The sequence below is a fragment of the Balaenoptera acutorostrata genome, chromosome 12 (assembly GCF_949987535.1).
Source record: "Balaenoptera acutorostrata chromosome 12, mBalAcu1.1, whole genome shotgun sequence".
In the NCBI taxonomy this organism is placed as follows: Eukaryota; Metazoa; Chordata; class Mammalia; order Artiodactyla; family Balaenopteridae; genus Balaenoptera; species Balaenoptera acutorostrata.
The window spans coordinates 28645786-28665207 of NC_080075.1; the positions used below are offsets into that span (position 1 = coordinate 28645786).

The following is a 19422-nucleotide window of genomic DNA, read 5'->3' on the forward strand; positions in this document are numbered from 1 at the left end:
GACCATTGGGTTTGGTCAGAAGGTGATTGTTAAATGAGTAAAAAGTCTACTAGTGGAGGGTGGGGCCAGAAGTCAGATTATAGTGAAAGAAGAAGTGGGTGTGCAGCATAAAGTAGTAGTTTTATATAATTAAGAGTTTGGATGGGAGGTGTGATAATAGCTAGAATAGCATAAGGGTGTGGAGTAGGGTTTTTTTTAGAGGATGATGGAGATTTGTACTTTATGAAAATACCTTTTATGCTGAGCTGTTGGAGAGAAGTAACTATGAATCTAAGTTGCATTTCTGAACCATCATCAAATGTAATCTTGGCTCTTCTAGGACAACATCAGGTGCAGGTGCTACCTCTTTCCTACAGCCTTCCCTGACCTGGACATAAGCAATCTTTCCCCTAAGCGCCTTTGCTTCCTGGGTTGTAGAAAAGGAAAAAAAAAAAAAAAAAAAGTACAGCCACCACCATTATGGTCCTTGTAGGGTTTATCTAGATAAGGAATCCTAGACTGAGTGGAGGTATGACATCTAAAATCACAGATCCTCTTGAATCCACTCCATTTCACTAGTAAAGAAGGCATAGGTGTGGACAATATGATTCAGATACACCTGGGTTCTAAGATAGCCGCCTCCCGGCTCTGTAGCCAGGGCCAAGTTACTTGAACTTTCTAGGCCACGGTTTTCAGGCACCTGATTGGGGCGATATGGGGAGCGGTTAAATGTAAAACACTTAGGACAGCGTCTCATGCTTTTAATATACAGTAGTTATTAAAAGAAAAAAAAAGACAAATGTGAGATTGGTTTTTCCTACTAGCCTGTCAACTGCGTGAGAACGCCAAATAAACACCGATCCAGTGGACGCGGCCCAGAGGGCCGACCCCAGGGACCAGCCCTACGCCACGCCGCGTTGAGACGCTGTGGGGCTTAACCTGACGTGGCGGGGCGGGACTTCCGGCGGAAGCGGAGGGGGAGGCACGGGCCGGTGGGTGCGGCTGACATATCAGTGGTGTTCCAGGCGCTGCGCGCGATCCTGGGAGGCGAGCTGGGACCCGGGCTCTGTTGCCATCTCTCCGGGTCCCCGCGACGCCCATTTCCGTGCAAGGATGGCTCGGGGCGAGCGGCGGCGCCGCGGGGCGCCGGCAGACGGAGCGCGGACCGCTGAGAGGGCGGCTCGGGGCGGCCCCGCGCGACGGGAAGGCCGGGGCGGCAGGGCCCGGGGCGCGGCTGCGGGAGCGGCTCTGGCCGTCGTGGTCCTGTCTCTGGCCCTGGGCCTGTCGGGATGCTGGCTGCTGGCATGGCATCGTGCGCGGCGGGCTGTCACGCTGCACTCGGCGCCCCCGGCGCTGCCTCCCGACTCTTCCAGCCCCGCCGTGGCCCCGGACCTCTTCTGGGGCACCTACCGCCCTCACGTTTACTTCGGCATGAAGACCCGCAGTCCGCAGCCCCTCCTCACCGGTAACCTGGACCCGGGGCGGGCAGGCAGGCGGGCACTTAATCTGGGCGCCCCAGCTTCGCGCCAGATCAAGGGTGGTGAGGAGTGGATCAGGAGAGTTATTAAGAGAGATGACCCTGAAGTTCTCGGCGACCCAGAGGGACAGGTCCCCTGCTCTCTCTTTGACTTACCTGGCCATTCTACCCCCAGGACTGATGTGGGCGCAGCAAGGCACCACCCCGGGGACCCCTAAGCTCAGGCACACGTGTGAGCAGGGGGACGGCGTGGGTCCCTATGGCTGGGAGTTTCACGACGGTCTCTCCTTCGGGCGGCAACACATCCAGGATGGGGCCTTAAGGCTCACCACTGAGTTCGTCAAGAGGCCTGGGGGTCAACACGGAGGGAACTGGAGCTGGAGAGTGACTGTAGAGCCTCAGGTCAGGGCCCTCAGGACACCCTTCCCCCAGCCCAGACTTCCTCCACCCTTCCTTTGCTGCGTGCAAATGCAGGATAAAGTGGGGGTTAATAGCAGGGGCTCTGAGCCTGGCTGCCTGGTTCGAATCTGCTGCCTGCCTTAAATACTTGCCTGTATGACCATCTCTTTTTACTATCTCTAAGCCTTGGTTTTCTTGTCTGTAAAGTGGAAATAAAAATAGTACGTAACTCACAGAATTGTAAGAATTAAAGGAAATAATATGTTGAGTTCTTAGCATAGTACATGGGACAAAAGTACTATTATTTCCCAGAGAACCCTGTGCAGAGCTCTTTATCTCATCCCACTGGTGCTTACTTTCAGTGACCCTCAACACTGCTAGATGTATGTTGTTTACTATGTTGCTCTCACCTGGTGTCCCTTTCCCTAAGGCTGATTCTCGGGGGAGAGACTGCTAACCTAATGCTGTGTTTTTATGTCCTCATTGGTCTCCCAGGCCTCAAGTACCTCTGCTCTCCCTTTGGTGTCCTTGTTCTTCTATGTGGTAACAGATGGCAAAGAAGTCCTAGTGCCAGAGGTTGGGGCTAAGGGGCAGTTGAAGTTCATCAGTGGACACACCAGTGAACTTGGTGACTTCCGCTTTACACTTATGCCACCAACCAGTCCAGGAGATACAGCCCCCAAGTATGGCAGGTAACTGGGGGAAGAGAGTGTGGGGTGGTGGTATGGATGCTGACTTAGCCTGATTTCCATCTCCCCCATTCTACCCTCTTTTCACCAGGTATTTCCCTTCTCACCAGGCTCCATGTTCCCTGCATTGCCAAGACTCTCCCATCCTGACTCCTGATCACCTCATGTTTTCGCTTTATAATCCCCACCACTTCCTCCTGAGTAATATTTCCTGTTTATCTTTTTCCTTTCAAGCTACAATGTCTTCTGGTCCTCCAACCCAGGACTTCCCTCGCTGACAGAGATGGTGAAGAGCCGCCTAAATAACTGGTTTCAGCATCGGCCCCCAGGGGCTTCCCCTGAACGCTACCTCGGCTTGCCAGGATCTCTGAAGTGGGAGGACAGAGGCCCAAGTGGGCAAGGACAGGGACAAGGGCAATTTTTGATACAACAGGTGACACTGAAAGTCCCCTTTTCTGTGGAGTTGGTGTTTGAATCAGGCAGTGCCCAGGCAGGAGAAAGCCAAGCCCTAGAGCAGCTGGCAGGCAGCCTGCTGACCCAGGCCCTGGAAAGCCATGCTGAAGCCTTTAGAGAGCGCTTTGAGAAGACCTTCCGGCTGAAGGAGAAGGGCCTGAGCCCTGAGGAGCAGGCTTTGGGTCAGGTTGCCCTCAGTGGTCTTCTTGGTGGTATTGGCTACTTCTATGGACAGGGTCTGGTGTTGCCAAACATGGAGGTTGAGGGGTCTAAGCAGAAGGTGGACCCAGTCCTCTTTCCACCTGTCCCTCTTTTCACAGCAGTGCCCTCCCGGTCATTCTTCCCTCGAGGTTTCCTGTGGGACGAGGGCTTTCACCAGCTGGTGATCCAACGGTGGGATCCCCGGCTCACCCGGGAGGCCGTAGGCCACTGGCTGGGGCTGCTAAATGCTGACGGCTGGATTGGGCGGGAGCAGGTGCTGGGGGATGAGGCCCGAGCCCGGGTGCCCTCAGAGTTCCTGGTGCAACGGACAGCCCACGCCAACCCCCCAACTCTGCTTTTGCCTGTAGCCCACATGCTAGAGGGTGGTGACCCTGCCGACTATGCCTTCCTCCGCAGGGCCTTCCCCCGCCTGCGTGCCTGGTTCTTCTGGCTTCATCAGAGCCAGGCAGGGCCAGTGCCACTATCTTACCGCTGGCGGGGCCGGGACCCAGCCTTGCCAACCCTACTGAACCCCAAGACGCTGCCTTCAGGGTTGGATGACTATCCCCGGGCTTCACACCCTTCACCCACTGAGCGGCACCTGGACCTGCGGTGCTGGGTGGCACTGGGTGCCCGTGTGCTGATGCAGCTAGCGGAGCAGCTGGGAGAGGCTGAGGCAGCTGCAGAGCTGGGCCCACTGGCTGCCTCCCTGGAAGCAGAGGAGAGCCTGGATGAACTGCATTGGGCCCCAGAGCTAGGAGTCTTTGCAGACTTTGGGAATCACACAAAAGCAGTGCAGCTGAAGCCTAGACCCCCTCAGGGGCTGGTGCGAGTGGTGGGCCAGCCCAGCCCTCGCTTACAATATGTGGATGCCTTGGGCTATGTCAGTCTTTTCCCCTTCCTGCTGAGGCTGCTGGACCCCAACTCATCCCGCCTTGGACCCCTGCTGGATGTTCTAGCTGATAGCCGCCAGCTCTGGAGCCCCTTTGGTTTGCGCTCCCTTGCAGCAACCAGCCCCTTTTACAGCCAGCGCAATTCAGAGCATGATCCTCCCTACTGGCGAGGTGCTGTGTGGCTCAATGTCAACTACCTGGCATTGGGGGCTCTTCACTACTATGGGCATCTGGAGGGTCCCTACCAGGCCCGTGCTGCCAAGCTCCACAGAGAGCTCCGTACCAATCTGGTGGGCAATGTGAGGCGGCAGTACCAGGCCACGGGCTTCCTGTGGGAGCAATACAGTGACCAGGATGGGCGAGGCATGGGCTGCCGCCCTTTCCAGGGCTGGACCAGCCTTGTCCTACTGGCCATGGCTGAAGATTACTGAAGGGGGTACATGGGAGGGGAGCCAGGCCTCTTAGGCCACTCTGGAGTCGAGGGACAAGGTCTCTCACTTCTGCCCCCAGCCCTCAGGTACCAGTGCTTCAAACCCTCCTCAGCTCATCTCAGGTGTCTCCTTACTGACATCCCACATAGCCCTTGAGTGAATGTGAATTCAGAGTCTATTTTTCTAAATAAATGGGAAAACCATGCCAAACTCTATTGCTTTTGCCAACTTTGCCTCGCCAAGAGGTCTTAGCTCAGTCCAGGCCTTAGGGCTGCCTGCTGTCCTTCAGAGTAGGTGGAAAAAGTGGCCATTGACTGTCCCCTCCAGTCAAGTGCAATGCAGTAAGTTGAGCACTAGTCCACCCAAATCCACAAGCAGCTGGTTCACATCTCTTTAATGAGATCAAAGGCTCCTGTGTATGTCTTAGGAGATAGAGCTAGCACAGTCCCCCAAACACTGCCCTTCTCCTCAGGACTCCAGCCCTTTCAGACCGATTCTAGGAGGGCAGGGAGAGGCCGAGGAGAACTCAGGGAGTTGGGAGCAGGGCTGTTTCTGGTGGGCAAGTAAGCCACCCACCCTCCCCAAATTGCTTATGGGATGTCCCCTTCATTGGAAGCCAGCCCCACAGGAGAGACCTGGGGCACAGGATTTAGGGGCCGTGCACAGGGGACTGCTCCTCCACATCTGGTGGGGTGGCACTAGCCCTAGCCTCCTTGACTGGCTCCCCCTCACTGGAGTCAGGACAAGGGCAGAGCTCAATACCTGAGTCCCCAGTCAGGCGGCGATAGCGGCAGAAGGGTGGTGTGGGGGCAGGGCTCATCCCTGCCTCAGGCTCACCCTCCTGATGAGGAGGGTCACTCTGGTGGGAGGAAACATCTTCCACATTTGTTCCCTCTTGGTGGGCAGGGCAGCTAGAAGCAGAGGAGCAGCAGGTGCATTCACTGGAAGCAGTCGAGGGGCAGCCTGAGGCTGCAGTGTAAGGAGGCGGCGGTGTGCCTGGGCGGTGAACCACATCCTCATAGGCTGGGGGTTTGAAGGTGCTGAGGAGGCCTGCAGGAGAGAATGGCATGGTTGGTGGAAAGCAACAAGGGGTGGGGTGGTGGTCTCTTTCCTATCAGCAAAAAGTGTGCTTTGAAATGTTTGAAAAGGGAGTGTGGGATGAATCAGGGTCCTGTTTTGGGAGGGACCACTGGTAGTGAGCCCAGAGCCTCAAGTCACTCACGAAGATCAAGCAGTGAACCGGGAGGGACAGGGCCAGCCCCATGGCATGCCCCGTGGTAGGCCAACAAGTTGATCTCACGCTGCCGCTGCTGTTGCTGCAGCCGGAGTTTAGCTCGTCGATGGCGGAAGGCGCAACAGCAGCTAAAGAGAATGAGGACAGTCCAGAGCAGCCAGAACCCTGCAGGAAGTGAGGAGGGAGAGTCTTAGATACCTCCCAGGCAGAGAAGGGTCCTTGAAGGCTGAGGTCCAAAGGCAGGTGGGCAGAAGGACCCAAGAAGAGCCCTCTTGAAGACTCACACCAGAGCTCATAGTAGTAGGTGCAGCAGCCAGTCTCCCCGCAGCAGTGACCACTCTCACAGAGGTAAGGCTGGTTGTTCACTCCTGGGCACAGCTCTCGAAGCTGGGAGCAAGGAGGCACTTAGAACCAAGGGAGGTTCCAGCCCAAGGCACTGTCCATCCCCAACCCCTGCATACACATACACAATCCCACCCTGTGAACCAAGTTTAGCTCATAGAAATCTATGGGGAGAGGGAAGAGTGATGCTGAGAGGAGTGTTCCAAATCTGAAGGGCTGCCAGCATGGAAGAGGATCTGGAATAGCAAGAGTCAGTCTAGAGACCAAGATTAAGATGCAAGGTGTGGACATACAAAGAGGCAGATTTCAGCTCTGCATATAAGAGACTTATCTCATACTCAGGTCTGGCTCCCCAGGGTGTTTTCTGTTAAGGGAGTATTTTGGCAGAAGCCAGAAGACAGTCTGAGCTATCTCAAAGTCTCAGACAATGGGTAAGGAGTTTAAGGTAATTTCCAAACCCGTTTTCATCATCACTCCCCATGGTCTGCCAATCCCCACTCCCAAGCTGGATCTTTCCACCCCTGGGTCTCAGGCTTCCTAGGGTACAGGAGGGTCAGTGTGAGACCCAGAGCAGGGCTCCCAACCAGATGGGATTGCTGCGGGTGCTAAAGGATGGCATCCAAGGCGCGAGTCTGGAGTCCAGCTCTTCTCCAAATTGCTCCCTCAAGAGAAGACGCTGCCAGACTCGGTTGTGACAATAGGCACATAGAAAAATATTACAAATAACAGTTGCAAAACAGAGGGAGCCTCCCTGGGGCCTCGCTATGCCTCTGGTCACTGAAGAGCCACTGCAAGCTTCCACTGCAGCCACGGGATGGGGGTCTATGAAGCTGCAGGCAAAAGTCAACTGCATCTACAGTACATTACAAAGTTTAGACAAAGAGTTCAAGGAACAAATCTAGGAACTTCGCAGTACCTTTGGCTCCGTGAGTTCCTCCCCCACCCCCCAAAAGGCAGGGACAAGGAAAGGGGAACGAGAAATAAATGGCTGTCGTGATAGGCTTTTGGAGCTGTTGGGATACCTGCTGTTGCGGCACCCGAAGTGCCCCCCAGTCCTCCTCGCTGCCGTTCCCGCCGCTGGCCCGAGCCATGCCTCCGCCTACAGCCCCCTGAAGGCCACAGTCTCCTCTACCGCCAGCCACCCCGCCCCTGCCGCCTCTGCCGCCACCGCCATGGTCCCTGCCCGGCCCATCTCCGCTGCCTCCACCATCACTCCGCGACCGGACCTTCCATCCAGCGAGAGCTCTGCCAACTAGCACCCAGGTTGTTCCGTCCTACCAATCCACATCACCCTCCGACAGATGGGCCAATAGGAAAGATCACAGGCTTCTCCCTGTGACCAATCTACAGCAGCGCCTCCGCCACTCTCCCAGACAACAAGAGCTTGCACAGACAAAGAGTGGGGTAAGGTTCGACCCATGGCCCTGACTGACAGCGACAACAGCCAATACAGACAACAAAACAGGCTTTGCGTTATCAACCAATGAACGGCCGTCCAGAACAGCAAAGTTCCCGCTGATTGGCTTGAGCCCTATTTTCCAGATGACGCCAAACGGTTAACCACGCCAGGTAATCCTCCTGGAAGAGGCAGGGTCACAAATGTCGGCTGGAGTCTGGGCGCGGGCTGACTACCGTTCTTGGGCCTGGTGGACGTTTCCCAGGCGTCGACGCAAGCTCCGGTGGGGGCAAGATGTGTGTACGCGGAATTGGCCTACCCATACCCCATTACCCCAATTCTGTACAAGTCAAGGCACTGGATGAAATTTAATAGGGTGGGAAAGACACTGAAAACCGGGGACAGAGGAGAAGGCACAGAGTCCAGATTGGGTGAGGGCCTTAAGAAGCCAGAAGTGGGGATCCGGGGCCCTCAGGCCCACCCAGCCGCATCTGCAGGTTGATGCGGTAGCACTGAAGGCTGCAGAGTGCTTGGCCTGTGCGGGAGCAGGCATAGCGGCGCGGATGTGGACAGCCGGGGACAGAGCACCGAGGAGCAGGGGCAGATGGGGATGGCCGCTGAGACACAGGCGCGGGGGCGGGGACGCCAGGTGGGAAGGAAAGGGTGGAACCTTGTGCCCCACTGCTGTAGCGCACCATGGGGGCCGGGGCCGGGGCCCGCCCTCCCCGCCTCTCGCCCCGCGCGGCCCCTCGGCCTCCCCGCCCGCTGGGCGCCACAGTCTTGGTGAGGCGCTCAATAGTCTGGTTCTTGTGCTCCTCCGCCCGCCGAGCCGCCTGCAGCCGCCTCTTCCGTGCCCGCTCCTCTCGCTTCAACAGCATCTCCTCGGTGAGAGCAGGGGCCGGGCAGCCCCCAGCCACAGGTAGTGACAGAATCGGGGAAGGCTGACTTCGAGCCTTCTGCAGCAGAGCTCGCTAGGGAGAGACGGAAGAGATGTCAAAATAGAGAAGTGAGGTCTGCCTGAACGGGGGAAGGGGAAGAGGGGACATGAAAAGCAGGGTCTTGAGGAGAACAGGCCTTGAGAGAAGGGGTGAAATGAGCACCCTCTCCAGGAGCCCTTAATACTGCCTCCTCTCAGGTCTCCAGACTTCCAGCTTTAGATCCTTGACTCTCAAGGGGAAAAGTATTAGTAATGTTACCTTCCTGCCTTGTGTACCAAAACTCTGTACCAGCTCCCTGGAGGCTTTTTTGTTGTTGTTTTGAATCTTTTAATCTCAATGGATAGCATCAATTGGATAACTGCTCAAGCCAAAAACTAACGGTTATCCTTGATTCCTCTCCTTCCCCCAACAAGTGTCTGTTTCCTAAATATATCCAGAATCCATCTGATTTTCTCCATCTCTACCATTTCACCTTGGTTCAAGCCACCACTATCTCTTACCTACTTCAACAGCTTCCTACCTGGTCTTGCTTCTATCCCTTACCACCACTAAGAAACCAAAGAAATCTACTGGAATACAAATCAAATACATCACTTCTCTGTAAACAACCCTTTTGTGGTAGTCACACTTATTCTTCTCCTTGACCATGATTAGGCATGTTCCGCTCTCAGAGTTTTTGCCCCTGCTGGTCTCTCTGCCGGGAAAGCTCCTCTGGTATTGTAAATGTTATCTCTTTAGAGAGGTCTTTCCAGACTACCCTATCTAATGTTGTTTCTTTTCTACTTCTTTCTATTTCATCACCCTATTTTTGTTATAAACCTTACAGTTTTTCGAAATTATTTATTTACTGCACAAGAATACCAGCTCCATAAGAACAGAAACCTTGTCTGTCTTTTCTCCACTGCTGATATCCCTGCTGCCTAGCAAAGTTCTTGGGACATGGAAAGTTCTCAATATAAATTTGGCAAGCAAATAAAGAATGAACTAACTTACCTGTCGAGCAGTGAGCAGCCGTTCATTGATCTCCTTCTTGAGATCTCCATTGTCATCCAGCTCCCCCTTCTCCAAGGCATCCAGCCACCTTTGTTCTTCCTCTTCCTCCTGACCCCCTAAGGCCCCGGACAAGTCCCGCAGTGGGGAGGGGGACAGATTACTGTCTTCATCTGGAAAGGAAAGTTGGAGAGCTAAAAGTGGAATTGTTCAGATGGGGAACCCTAATTTGGCCAAGTTAATACTGGGACACGCAAAATTCTCACCTTCCTCAGAACGAACCCTCTTACCTTAACCAGGTATAATGAGAAACCCAGTTTCCCCACCTCCAGACCCTTCTCACCCAGCCAGGCACGGTACTGCTCAAGGGGGACTCCTTCCACAGGTTCCTCTTCATTGTCCACAACCATAAGGGGAGAGGGGGAGCGAGGACCCTCAGGGATCACAGTGAATGTAGGAACACTGCAGAGAAGCAACCACTCTGTAAGCTGAACAATTGTCTCCTCCTGCTCAGTACATCCAGCCTTCCCTACACCCTCTTGGGTTCTTGCTGCATTAACCTGGGCCCTGCAGTCACAGCGTCCATTCTCTGTCTTCTGAAAAGCGCAGCCAGCTTCTGCTTCTATCTCTACCTGCTCCTGAAGTCCCCCAAGTAAAACCTCGGCTCTCTTGGCCTCACCTTTTGGTGCCCAGAACCTGCCCGCCCAACTTGATTTTGAGTTTGAGCTGGGGCTTGGCAGGAGACGGCTGCGTGGGCCCAGCCTCCTCTTCCTGGTAGTGTTTCTTCTTGTGTTTTTTCTTGTGCTTCTTATGCTTTTTCTTGTGCACTCCGTGGCCGTGGGCACCCGCCAAACTCAACTCCAGGGCTTCCCCTGCAGAAGGAGAGCCTGTCAACGGTGTACATCAGGAGCGGGTCAGAGAAAGCCCAGAAGAACCCAATACCCCTGAGGGGTCCTACTCTTCCCGCGGTATTCGCTGTTACCATAACAACAGCCCCGCCTTTCTCCTTCCCACCTGTGGCGAAGTACCCAGGAAGCTCGGAGGAGCAAGAAAGGGACTCCTTTTCTGCGAAGGCCTAAGTTGCTTTATCGATCCGCGCTTACCCGGCTCAGGGGCCTCCATAGCCCCAGAGGTGCTCCCGCGCCGCCACAGCTTACTCATGGGGTCCTGCAAGGAAAAGGGGCTGAAAATAATCGGAACACAAGCAGACATACCTTTTCCGCCCCACGGAACAACTTATCTCAGCAAATAACCGGGTACTTCCGGTGCGTAGCAACCATGCTTGTGCGGGGCAAGCTTTGCGGTTAAAAATCCTCCGGAAGAAACAACGCTCCTTCCAACAAGGGTTCCGGACTCTTTGAGACCGGGAGCGGTCAGAGGGCCACGGCTTTCTGCTCGCTCCGCATCCAAACAATCGAGATAAGACGCGCGGGCGATTCAATTATTATTACACTCAAGCGTGATGAACGTATATTCCAGACCAAATTCGGGGCGAGGATATGCGAATACAAAGATGAATATGAACACTTCTCTCTGCCTTTGAGGAGCTTACAATTTGGTGGAGTACGTAAGAAAGTGTATTGCCGGCAAAATGGCAGAAGGGCTTAACAGCACAAGTGCCCTACCAGCAGGGCAAATGATATTTAAGCCTAAATTCTATATCAGTAGAGAAATGGATAAATGAATTATGGTGCATCTATCCAATCTGGAACACAAAAGCTAAGAGCTGATAAGTACTTGATAAGATTGACATGGAATTTATATCCAAGTGGGTAATAGCATTGGAAACAATCTAAGTCTGCCTCTAAAGAAAAACCAAAATAATTTGGTACAGGGATTTGATACATCCATACAGTGGGAAGCTATGCTGCCATTAAAAGAAATGAGGCCCCAGAAGGCTACCCAAGAAACTGGTGGCAGCAATTCCAATGGATAGTTGGGAGAATGAGGGTGAAGGGACTTACTCTTCATAATATACCCTTTTGTGCCTATTGCACTTTGTCTAAAACATGTATGTTTTACCTAATTAAAAAAAAAGGAACAAAGTAGATCTGTATGTGCTGACATATGAAATAAGAAAGGCAAGTTTCAAGATGAAGTGATCCCATTTATTTTTTAATTTTTTTAAATTAATTAACTGGTTATTTTTGGCTGCACTGGGTCTTCGTTGCTGCCCAAGGGCTTTCCCTAGTTGAGGAGTACGGACTCTAGGCACGCGGGGTTCAGTAGTTGTGGCATGCAGGCTCAGTAGTTGTGGCGCCCCGGCTTAGTTGCTCTGCAGCATGTGGGATCTTCTGGGACCAGGAGTCAGACCTGTGTCCCCTGCATTGGCAGGCGGATTCTTAACCACTGCACCACCAAGGAAGTCCTGTGGTGATCCCATTTAAAAAGGCATAATATGCTACTACATTCACAGAAAAAACATTAAGGAATGTATACTATACTGTTAACGGTGATTACCTTTGGAAGCTGGGGTTGGGGAAATTTCACTATCTAGATCTGTAGTGAATTTCCTTTCCTTTCCTTTTCTTTTCTCTCTCTCTCTCTTTTTCTTCATTTAAAAATACTGCTTAGTAAGTTTTGTAATGAATTTTCTTACAGCCTATATATCACATTTATAATTAGAAAAAAGCACTGTATATAATATATATGGGATACATGTCTGAACAAGGTAGCAATAGTGAACATAGTAAGGGAAGAACTGATTCAAGAGACATTTCATTGATGAAATTTAAAGGAATTGATGAACAATTATATATGAGAATTCAGGAAGAAGTCAATGTAGTATAGTGATTAAGGTTAAGAGAATGAACTTAGGAGTCGGAGAAGCCTATTATCAAATTCCAGTTTATTGGCTATGTAACCTTGGGTTCACAGTTATTTAAGCTCTCTGAACCTCCTATTCCAGCTCTGTAAAATGGAATGAAGTAGTGTCTCCTGCATAGGGTTCTTTCAAGGAATAAAGCAAATCAAGAATGCAAAGTACCTAGGGTAGTATCTGGCACATAGTAGATGTTCAAAAAGCAAACAGCAACAATAATAAGTGACTTCTAGGGACTTCTTTGGTAGTCCAGCAGGTAAGATTCTGCCCTCCCAATGCAAGGGGCCCGGGTTTGATCCCTGGTCAGGGAACTAGATCCCACATGCAGCAACTAGGAATTCACATGCCACAACTAAGGCCCAGCGCAGCCAAATTAATAAATAAATATTAAAAAAAAAAAAGTCCGCATGCCACAGCTAAGAAGTCCACATGCCACAACTAAGACCCAGCTCAGCTAAAATAAATAAATAAATAAATAAAAATTTTAAAATGACTTCTATATTTCTAGCACAAGTATTAGAGAGAACATAGTGTTTTGTTTTGTTTTTTAAATAAATTTATTTATTTATTTTTGGCTGCGTTGGTTCTTCATTGCTGCTCACGGGCTTTCTCTAGTTGCGGCGAGCGGGGGCTACTCTTCGTTGCGGTGCGCGGGCTTCTCACTGTGGTGGCTTCTCTTGTTGTGGAGCACGGGCTCTAGGCACTCGGGCTTCAGTAGTTGCAGCACACAGGCTCAGTAGTTGTGGCTCGTGCACCATGGCATGTGGGATCTTCCCGGACCAGGGCTCAAACCCGTGTCCCCTGCATTGGCAGGCGGATTCTTAACCACTGCGCCACCAGGGAAGTCCCCATAGTGTTTTATCTTATTTATTTATTTGGTTGTGCCGGGTCTTAGTTGCCGCTCACGGGCTCCTTAGTTGCGGCAGGCGGGCTCCTTAGTTGCAGCATGCATGTGGGATCTAGTTCCCTGACCAGGGATCAAACCCAGGCCCCCTGCATTGGGAGCGGGAGTCTTAACCACTGCGCCACCAGGGAAGTCCCCCCATAGTGTTTTAAATAAAGATTAGAACATAGGAAGAGAAGCAAGTAAGAAGAAAATCATTTAGTGTTACCCAAGGTGAATTTAAATTGCATGTGGGAAATCAAAACTACAATGAGGTATCACCTCACACCTGTCAGAATGGCCATCATCAAAAAATCTACAAACAGTAAATGCTGGAAGGGGTGTGGAGAAAAGGGAACCCTCTTTCACAATTGGTGGCAATGTAAATTGGTACAGCCACTATGGAGAACAATATGGAGGGTCCTTAAAAAACTAAAAATAGAGCTACGATATGATCCAGCAATCCCACTCCTGGGCATATATCTGGAGAAAACCAGAATTCGAAAGGATGCATGCACCCTGATATTCACTGCAGCACTATTTACAATAGCCAGGATATGGAAGCAGCCTAAATGTCCATCGACAGAGGAATGGATAAAGTAGATGTTGTATATATATACAATGGAATATTACTCAGCCATAAAAGGGAACAAAACAATGCCATTTGCAGAGACGTGGATGGACCTAGAGATTATCACACAGAGTGAAGTAAGTCAGAAAGAGAAAAACAAATATCGTATAACATTGCTTATATGTGGAATCTAGAAAAAATAATACAGATGAACTTTTTTGCAAAGCAGAAATAGAGTCACAGATGTAGAGAACAAACTTATGGTTACCAAGGGGGAAAGGCGGGTGGGATAAATTGGGAGATTGGGATTGACATATATACACTACTATGTGTAAAATAGATAAATAATGAGAACCTACTGTATAGCACAGGGAACTCTATTCAGTGCTCTGTGGTGACCTAAATGGGAAGCAAATCTAAAAAAGAGTGGATATATATATATACGTATAACCGATTCACTTTGCTGCACAGCAGCAACTAACACAACATTGTAAAGCAACTATACTATAATAAAAATTAATAAAAACAAAATAAAATAAAGTGCATGTGAGAATGCCCAGATGGAGATGTAATACTGAAGGAGAAGCCAATGCAGAAGGTGTGATTTGGGGCATCATCATCAGCATAAAAATGGAGGTCCCCCTCAAGGGATGGGAATAGATGAGACATTCCAGAATGATCAAGCAGATGAAGAGGAAAGGACCAGGAACAAACCCAAGTGGACACCGGTCCTGAACAGGCAGGCAGAGGGGCAGGCAGTGTTGGGAAGAGATCAAAAGAGGCAATAAAGGTACCCAAAGGCAGAGATTATCAGCAGACGAAGGCTATGATGAACTGTGTACAGATCTGTGAAGGCTAGGTTGAGCTCCAGGCAGAGTATGCATTCTAGCAGGGAGTGAAGGCAATAGTCTTGTATCACCAGGAGTTAAAAGTGAGGGATCACCTGCAGTTAGTATTTGTCAAACATATTAGAGCTTATAACCTGCTTTCATATCCCTTCCCTCCCTTGATCCCCATGGCGGCTCCATATGGGAGATGCTATTGTTCCCTCATGAGGAAACTGAGGCTTAGAGAGGTTAAATGATTTGGCCAGAGCCACACAGTTAGGGAGTGGCAGAGCCAGCATCAAATAGAGACTTCCTGACACTAGGCCCAGTGGTGTTTCCTCAACATCCTGATGCCCAGCAGGGAGGAAGTGGTGACAGTAAGTAGCCATGTACTTCATTATTTTGTTTTGTTTTTAGTTTTGCTTTGTTTAGTGTCAGAGAGGTTTGAGCAGGTTTGTAGGCTGAAAGGAAGAATTTTGTCCTTCTGAAAAAGTTCTTAGCTTATTTTTTAAATATAATTTTTGAGGAAATAATTTCAAACTCACAGAAAAGTTGCAAGAAGAGTACATAGAGCTCTCTTAGCTCCTTAAATCAGATTCTACAATTATTAACCTTTACTATTTCCTCCCCTTCCTCTCCATTATCATTATTCCTATTCTGATCATTCTGAGAGCAAGTTGCAGACATGATGCCACTTCACCCCTAAATAGTTCACTGTGTATTTCCTCAAAAACAAGTACACAATTCTATAACCTTTGTGCAACCCTCCCAATCAGGAAATTAACACTGATACAATACTACCATCCTATCCACAGATCCCATTCAAATTTCACCCACTTCCCAATGTCTCCCTTTCCTTTCTAGGCCAGGATTCAAATCCAGGATCATGCATTACATTTCCTCATCATATCTCTTTGATCTGCTTTAATCTGCTAGAACATTTCCTCACTCTTTCCCTATCCTTTGTGACCTTTACAATTTTAAAAAGTATAGGCCTTTGATTCTGTAGTATGTCCCTCAACCTGGATCCATCTGGTTTTTCTTCAAGTCAAGACTCTTAAATTCTTGGCAGGAGTACTACTCAAAAAATATTATGCTGTGTTCTTCTCAGTGTATCACATCAGGGGGCACATGACGTCAGCTTATCCCACCACTGATGATGCTAGACTTGATCACCTGCTCAAGGTGGTGTCTGCCAGTTTTCTCCAGTGTAAAGTCACCATTTCTTTTTTTCTAATTTGTTTTTTAATTTTTTTATTTGGACATGTTGTGTGGCTTTCAGGATCTTAGTTCCCCAACCAGGGATCAAACTCAGGCCCCAGCAATGAAAGCGCCAAGTCCTAACCACTAGACAAAGTCACCATTTTCAACTTTGTAGTTAATGAGTATTTTCTGGAGAAATACTCTGAAACTACTCTGATATCCTGTCCCCTATATCAAACTTCCACCTACCAGGCTTAATAGCCATTGATGAATATTGTATGAATCAGTTCTACCTTAATAATTGCCAAGTGGTATTCTACTCCCGTTATTCCATCGACATGTGTTAGTTGGCATTCTATGGTGAAGTGAAGATTTCTTTTCTCCTTACATTCAGTTTCATATGTATTTATTTGTATCGGTATAGATTCCTGTTTCATTCAATGAGTTGTAATCTATTATTTATTTTGATGCTTAAATTTGTCCCAGATTTGGTCAGTGGGCATTTCTTTAAGATGACTTCTGTGTCCTTCTGACACATCTCCATCATTCCTTTAGCACTTTCTTACTTCCCAGCACTACAAAATGTTTCGGGTTCATCTTGTATTCTCCCTGGATAAGGGGTGGGAACACTTGGGAGGCCAAGCATTAGGGACATATGGCTGAGGTTATGCTGAGGCCACACCAAAGTCTCACCACAGGAACCTGCTGATGAGGATTTCCCTGCTAGCAGAGCCAGCCACTCCTCATGAATTCTCCCTGGGTCTTGTTCTCACTCTTTCAAGATTCAAAGTCCAGTTGGTAGCATTCCATTTGGTTGGCTTAGGCCAACTGCCTACCCATGGGCTGTGAAGAAGCGGGAGGGAGGATGAATGTCCTTCTCCAGCTGCCATAAAGAGGGTAGAGCCTCAGCCTACCAGAGTTGTCCACAGTAGGGGTCTGTGTAGAAATAGGAAGATAATTTGAATACTGGGTGGCTAATAAGCCCTTCCCAAATATCTACTTCATAGTTGGGGAGAGAGAGATACAGATGTAAGAAAAGGAAAAATTTGGAAATATTATGCAGTGAACAAGTGGTCTGTGGGTAAATATTTAACGAAATCTCCCCAGGGGAAAAAAAAATAGCCCTGGTTTACAGTGTTCGCCTATTTCTGTTGTGGGAGTCCACCATGGCCAATTTCATTACTGAGCACAGAGTTGGCAAGACATGTAGTAGCACACCATGACATAGCATTTCAACCATACGGACACTATAGATGTAAACAACCTCAAGGGATAATGGGAAAATGCAGTAAAATAATTAGGAAGTGATGAGTTTTGAGTTTTATCACCGTTGCTTTAATATAATTTATTTAGTTGTGAGTTTTTATGACTCAATTATTAATTAAAGCTGTGTTTAACAGCTGGAATGCACAATTCCAGAAAACGCAGCAATTGTCTCTCACAAACCAGTATAAGGCATCAGCATGCCATGGCACCAGGCTGTCTCAGTGTTTTTCTCTGATGGTGGGGAAAGTGTGCTTTTGTTCATTTATTCTTTACTTTGTATTATTTTTTAAGTGGTAGAATAAAGATTGTTTTAAAAAACTGTATGTGTGTTTTCAAATAAGAATTTAATTAAAAAATAATAACTCCACAGAAACTTTGGCCCTTGTTTCTCTACCATGGGTTGAGAACAGTGTCAGCTGGCTTCCCAAACTCCAGTCACAACCTCCTCCAAATGATTTATGCAAATGGATGCCAGACTATGATTTCTAAAATATAACTTTGGTTGTGTCACTCCTTTCCCAAAATCTTCAGTCACATCGAGTGCAAATTCTCTGGCAGGATTTGAGCTCTACTTCCTTTCCAAATGCCTTCCATTCCTCCAGCTCTTGTCAGGGGTTTTTAAACCCTTCCTTAGGGCCCATGTCCCACAGGTGTGTGTGTGTGTGTGTGTGTGTGTGTGTGTGTGTGTGTGTCCCCGCGTGCAGCTGAGGGCCTCTGGAGAGGACAAGACGTGGGGCTCCAGCCCCTGCTTCTATCACAGCAGCTCTGATTATATTTCACATGTTTCAGGTGAGATTTCGTTTGAAGAAAAAAGCATTCTGCTACTAAAAGCCAAACATTCGAAATGAACAATTTTAGTCCAACAGGATGGCTCATCCCAGTCAAGCACTCTCAAATCTGTATGCTTTCTTTAGGCATCTCATTTGTTCATTTACTTCAACTGATGGTTTATTGAGTACTTCCTATGTGCCAGGCACTGAGCATAAAGCAGTGCACAAGACAGACTCTCCCTCCCTGGGGAGCTTACAGTTTAGAGGAGTGACAATAGATATTTGAAGAAATTCAGAAACAATGCCTTTCCTTTCCCCTCACTCCTCTTTGAGGCTTATCTCAGAGGCCACAGATTTATAAAATCTTTTGATCTTCCTTTCCTACTGACAGAAGAACTCCCTTCTCCATGTACACTTTTGTATGTCAAGGATGTTTGTTGTTTTTCCTGTCCAGCATCCATTCCCTCACCTTCTGGTAGTAGTACCTGAAACAGTCTTTCAGAAACCACATCTTCCTCCCCCATCTCTCTCCCAGCTCACTGAGTTCCATTTGGTTTCCAGGAGTGGGAAGTGACCTAGGCCTGGCCAACTGGCAAATAGAATCCTCCTTAGCCACAGTGATTGGTTCAGGTCTGGCCACCCCTCTGCCTACAGTGATTAGTTTGAGATGGTTAAATCATCCCAAATGGCCCATAGTGAATCCCAGACATGTGTAGGAGCTTCAGGAAACAGATGCTCCCTTTTCTGCTGAATTTAAGTCTGAAAATATTATAGACCCAGAATTTTTGGCAACAATCTTGTTATGCTGTGGAGAGTGAAGCTAACATGGAGGAAAATAGAGCCAGATGAAGGAGAAGGACGGAATCCTTGTGACGCTGAATGCCTGGGTCAAGCCACAACTAAAGCCTGACCCCTGGACATTATTGTTCCTTAAGCCATAAATTTCCCCTTTTGCCAAAGTAATTTTAAGTTAGGTTTTCTAAAAGAATGTTGAGTAATTTGGCATAGCAGAGCAGTTCTAACCTGGACTGTCTAAAGCTATAGGCTGGTATTTCTCTGGCTCTGGCTGTGAAGGAGCCCCACTCTCTCTCGAGTTCTCCCCAGTAAGTTCATAAGTCCCCAGAAAACTCCTCATGCATGGTCAGCAAGCTAATCCTCTGCCATTTCCTTCTGTCCCAGGAGGCTGGGGGTGGCCCCTTTTTCTGCAGAAGCTGTGAATCCTAACCCTGTCTCAGCCACCCAGCAAAACAGCTGAGAGCCCATTTGAGGTCACAGATATCCTCACCCTCTTAAGGCACTTAAAGTCTGGGTCCAGGGAGCTGAGGTCGCTGCTGCCCCATCCAAGGGCACAAAGGTGCTGCACCTGATCCTTTTTTTCATAGCTCCACTTACGGGGTGCTTGTCTTGTGCCAGGCACTATGCTGGGCATTTTACACTCATTCTCGTACGTAATCCTCATAGCGACCTGAGGAGTGGAGGTAATTACTGTATCCCCATTGCACAAGTAAGAAAACTGAAGCTCAGAAAGTTCAGTGACAGAGCCAAGGATCCACGGTTGGTAAGTAACAGAACAGGGTTACCAGACACGTGAATTGCGGCCACTAGGTACGGAGGGGAGCTTTAGTGGGGAGGGGGACGAAGAAAGGACGTTTGAGACTG

General features: G+C 49.2%; 3 protein-coding genes across 4 annotated transcripts; 1 reads left to right on the top strand and 2 right to left on the bottom strand.

Moving 5' to 3' along the window:
- Positions 1–937: 937 nt before the first annotated feature.
- MOGS (mannosyl-oligosaccharide glucosidase) lies at positions 938–4737 on the top strand. The gene is made up of 4 exons (XM_057558399.1): positions 938–1444; positions 1632–1858; positions 2351–2547; positions 2779–4737. The coding sequence occupies exons 1-4, from the start codon at positions 1093–1095 to the stop codon at positions 4520–4522; spliced, it is 2520 nt and encodes an 839-aa protein (XP_057414382.1). The 5' UTR covers positions 938–1092; the 3' UTR covers positions 4523–4737.
- Positions 4738–4901: 164 nt separating this feature from the next.
- Positions 4902–7484, bottom strand: WBP1 (WW domain binding protein 1). Its single transcript, XM_007184024.3, has 4 exons — positions 7121–7484; positions 6041–6143; positions 5745–5921; positions 4902–5572 (listed from the first exon to the last, which is right to left on the bottom strand). The coding sequence occupies exons 1-4, from the start codon at positions 7187–7189 to the stop codon at positions 5172–5174; spliced, it is 750 nt and encodes a 249-aa protein (XP_007184086.3). The 5' UTR covers positions 7190–7484; the 3' UTR covers positions 4902–5171.
- A 359-nt stretch (positions 7485–7843) lies between these two features.
- On the bottom strand, positions 7844–10681 carry INO80B (INO80 complex subunit B). Of its 2 annotated transcripts, none has more exons than XM_007184023.3 (5): positions 10526–10681; positions 10102–10294; positions 9766–9884; positions 9426–9595; positions 7844–8465 (listed from the first exon to the last, which is right to left on the bottom strand). In XM_007184023.3, exons 1-5 carry the CDS (start codon positions 10632–10634, stop codon positions 7935–7937), a joined length of 1122 nt encoding a protein of 373 aa, XP_007184085.1. In that variant the 5' UTR covers positions 10635–10681; the 3' UTR covers positions 7844–7934. The 2 variants fall into 2 exon arrangements, with proteins under 2 accessions (XP_007184085.1, XP_007184084.3); XM_007184022.3 differs by having other exon boundaries at positions 10102–10309; positions 10526–10659.
- Between the last annotated feature and the right edge of the window lie 8741 nt (positions 10682–19422).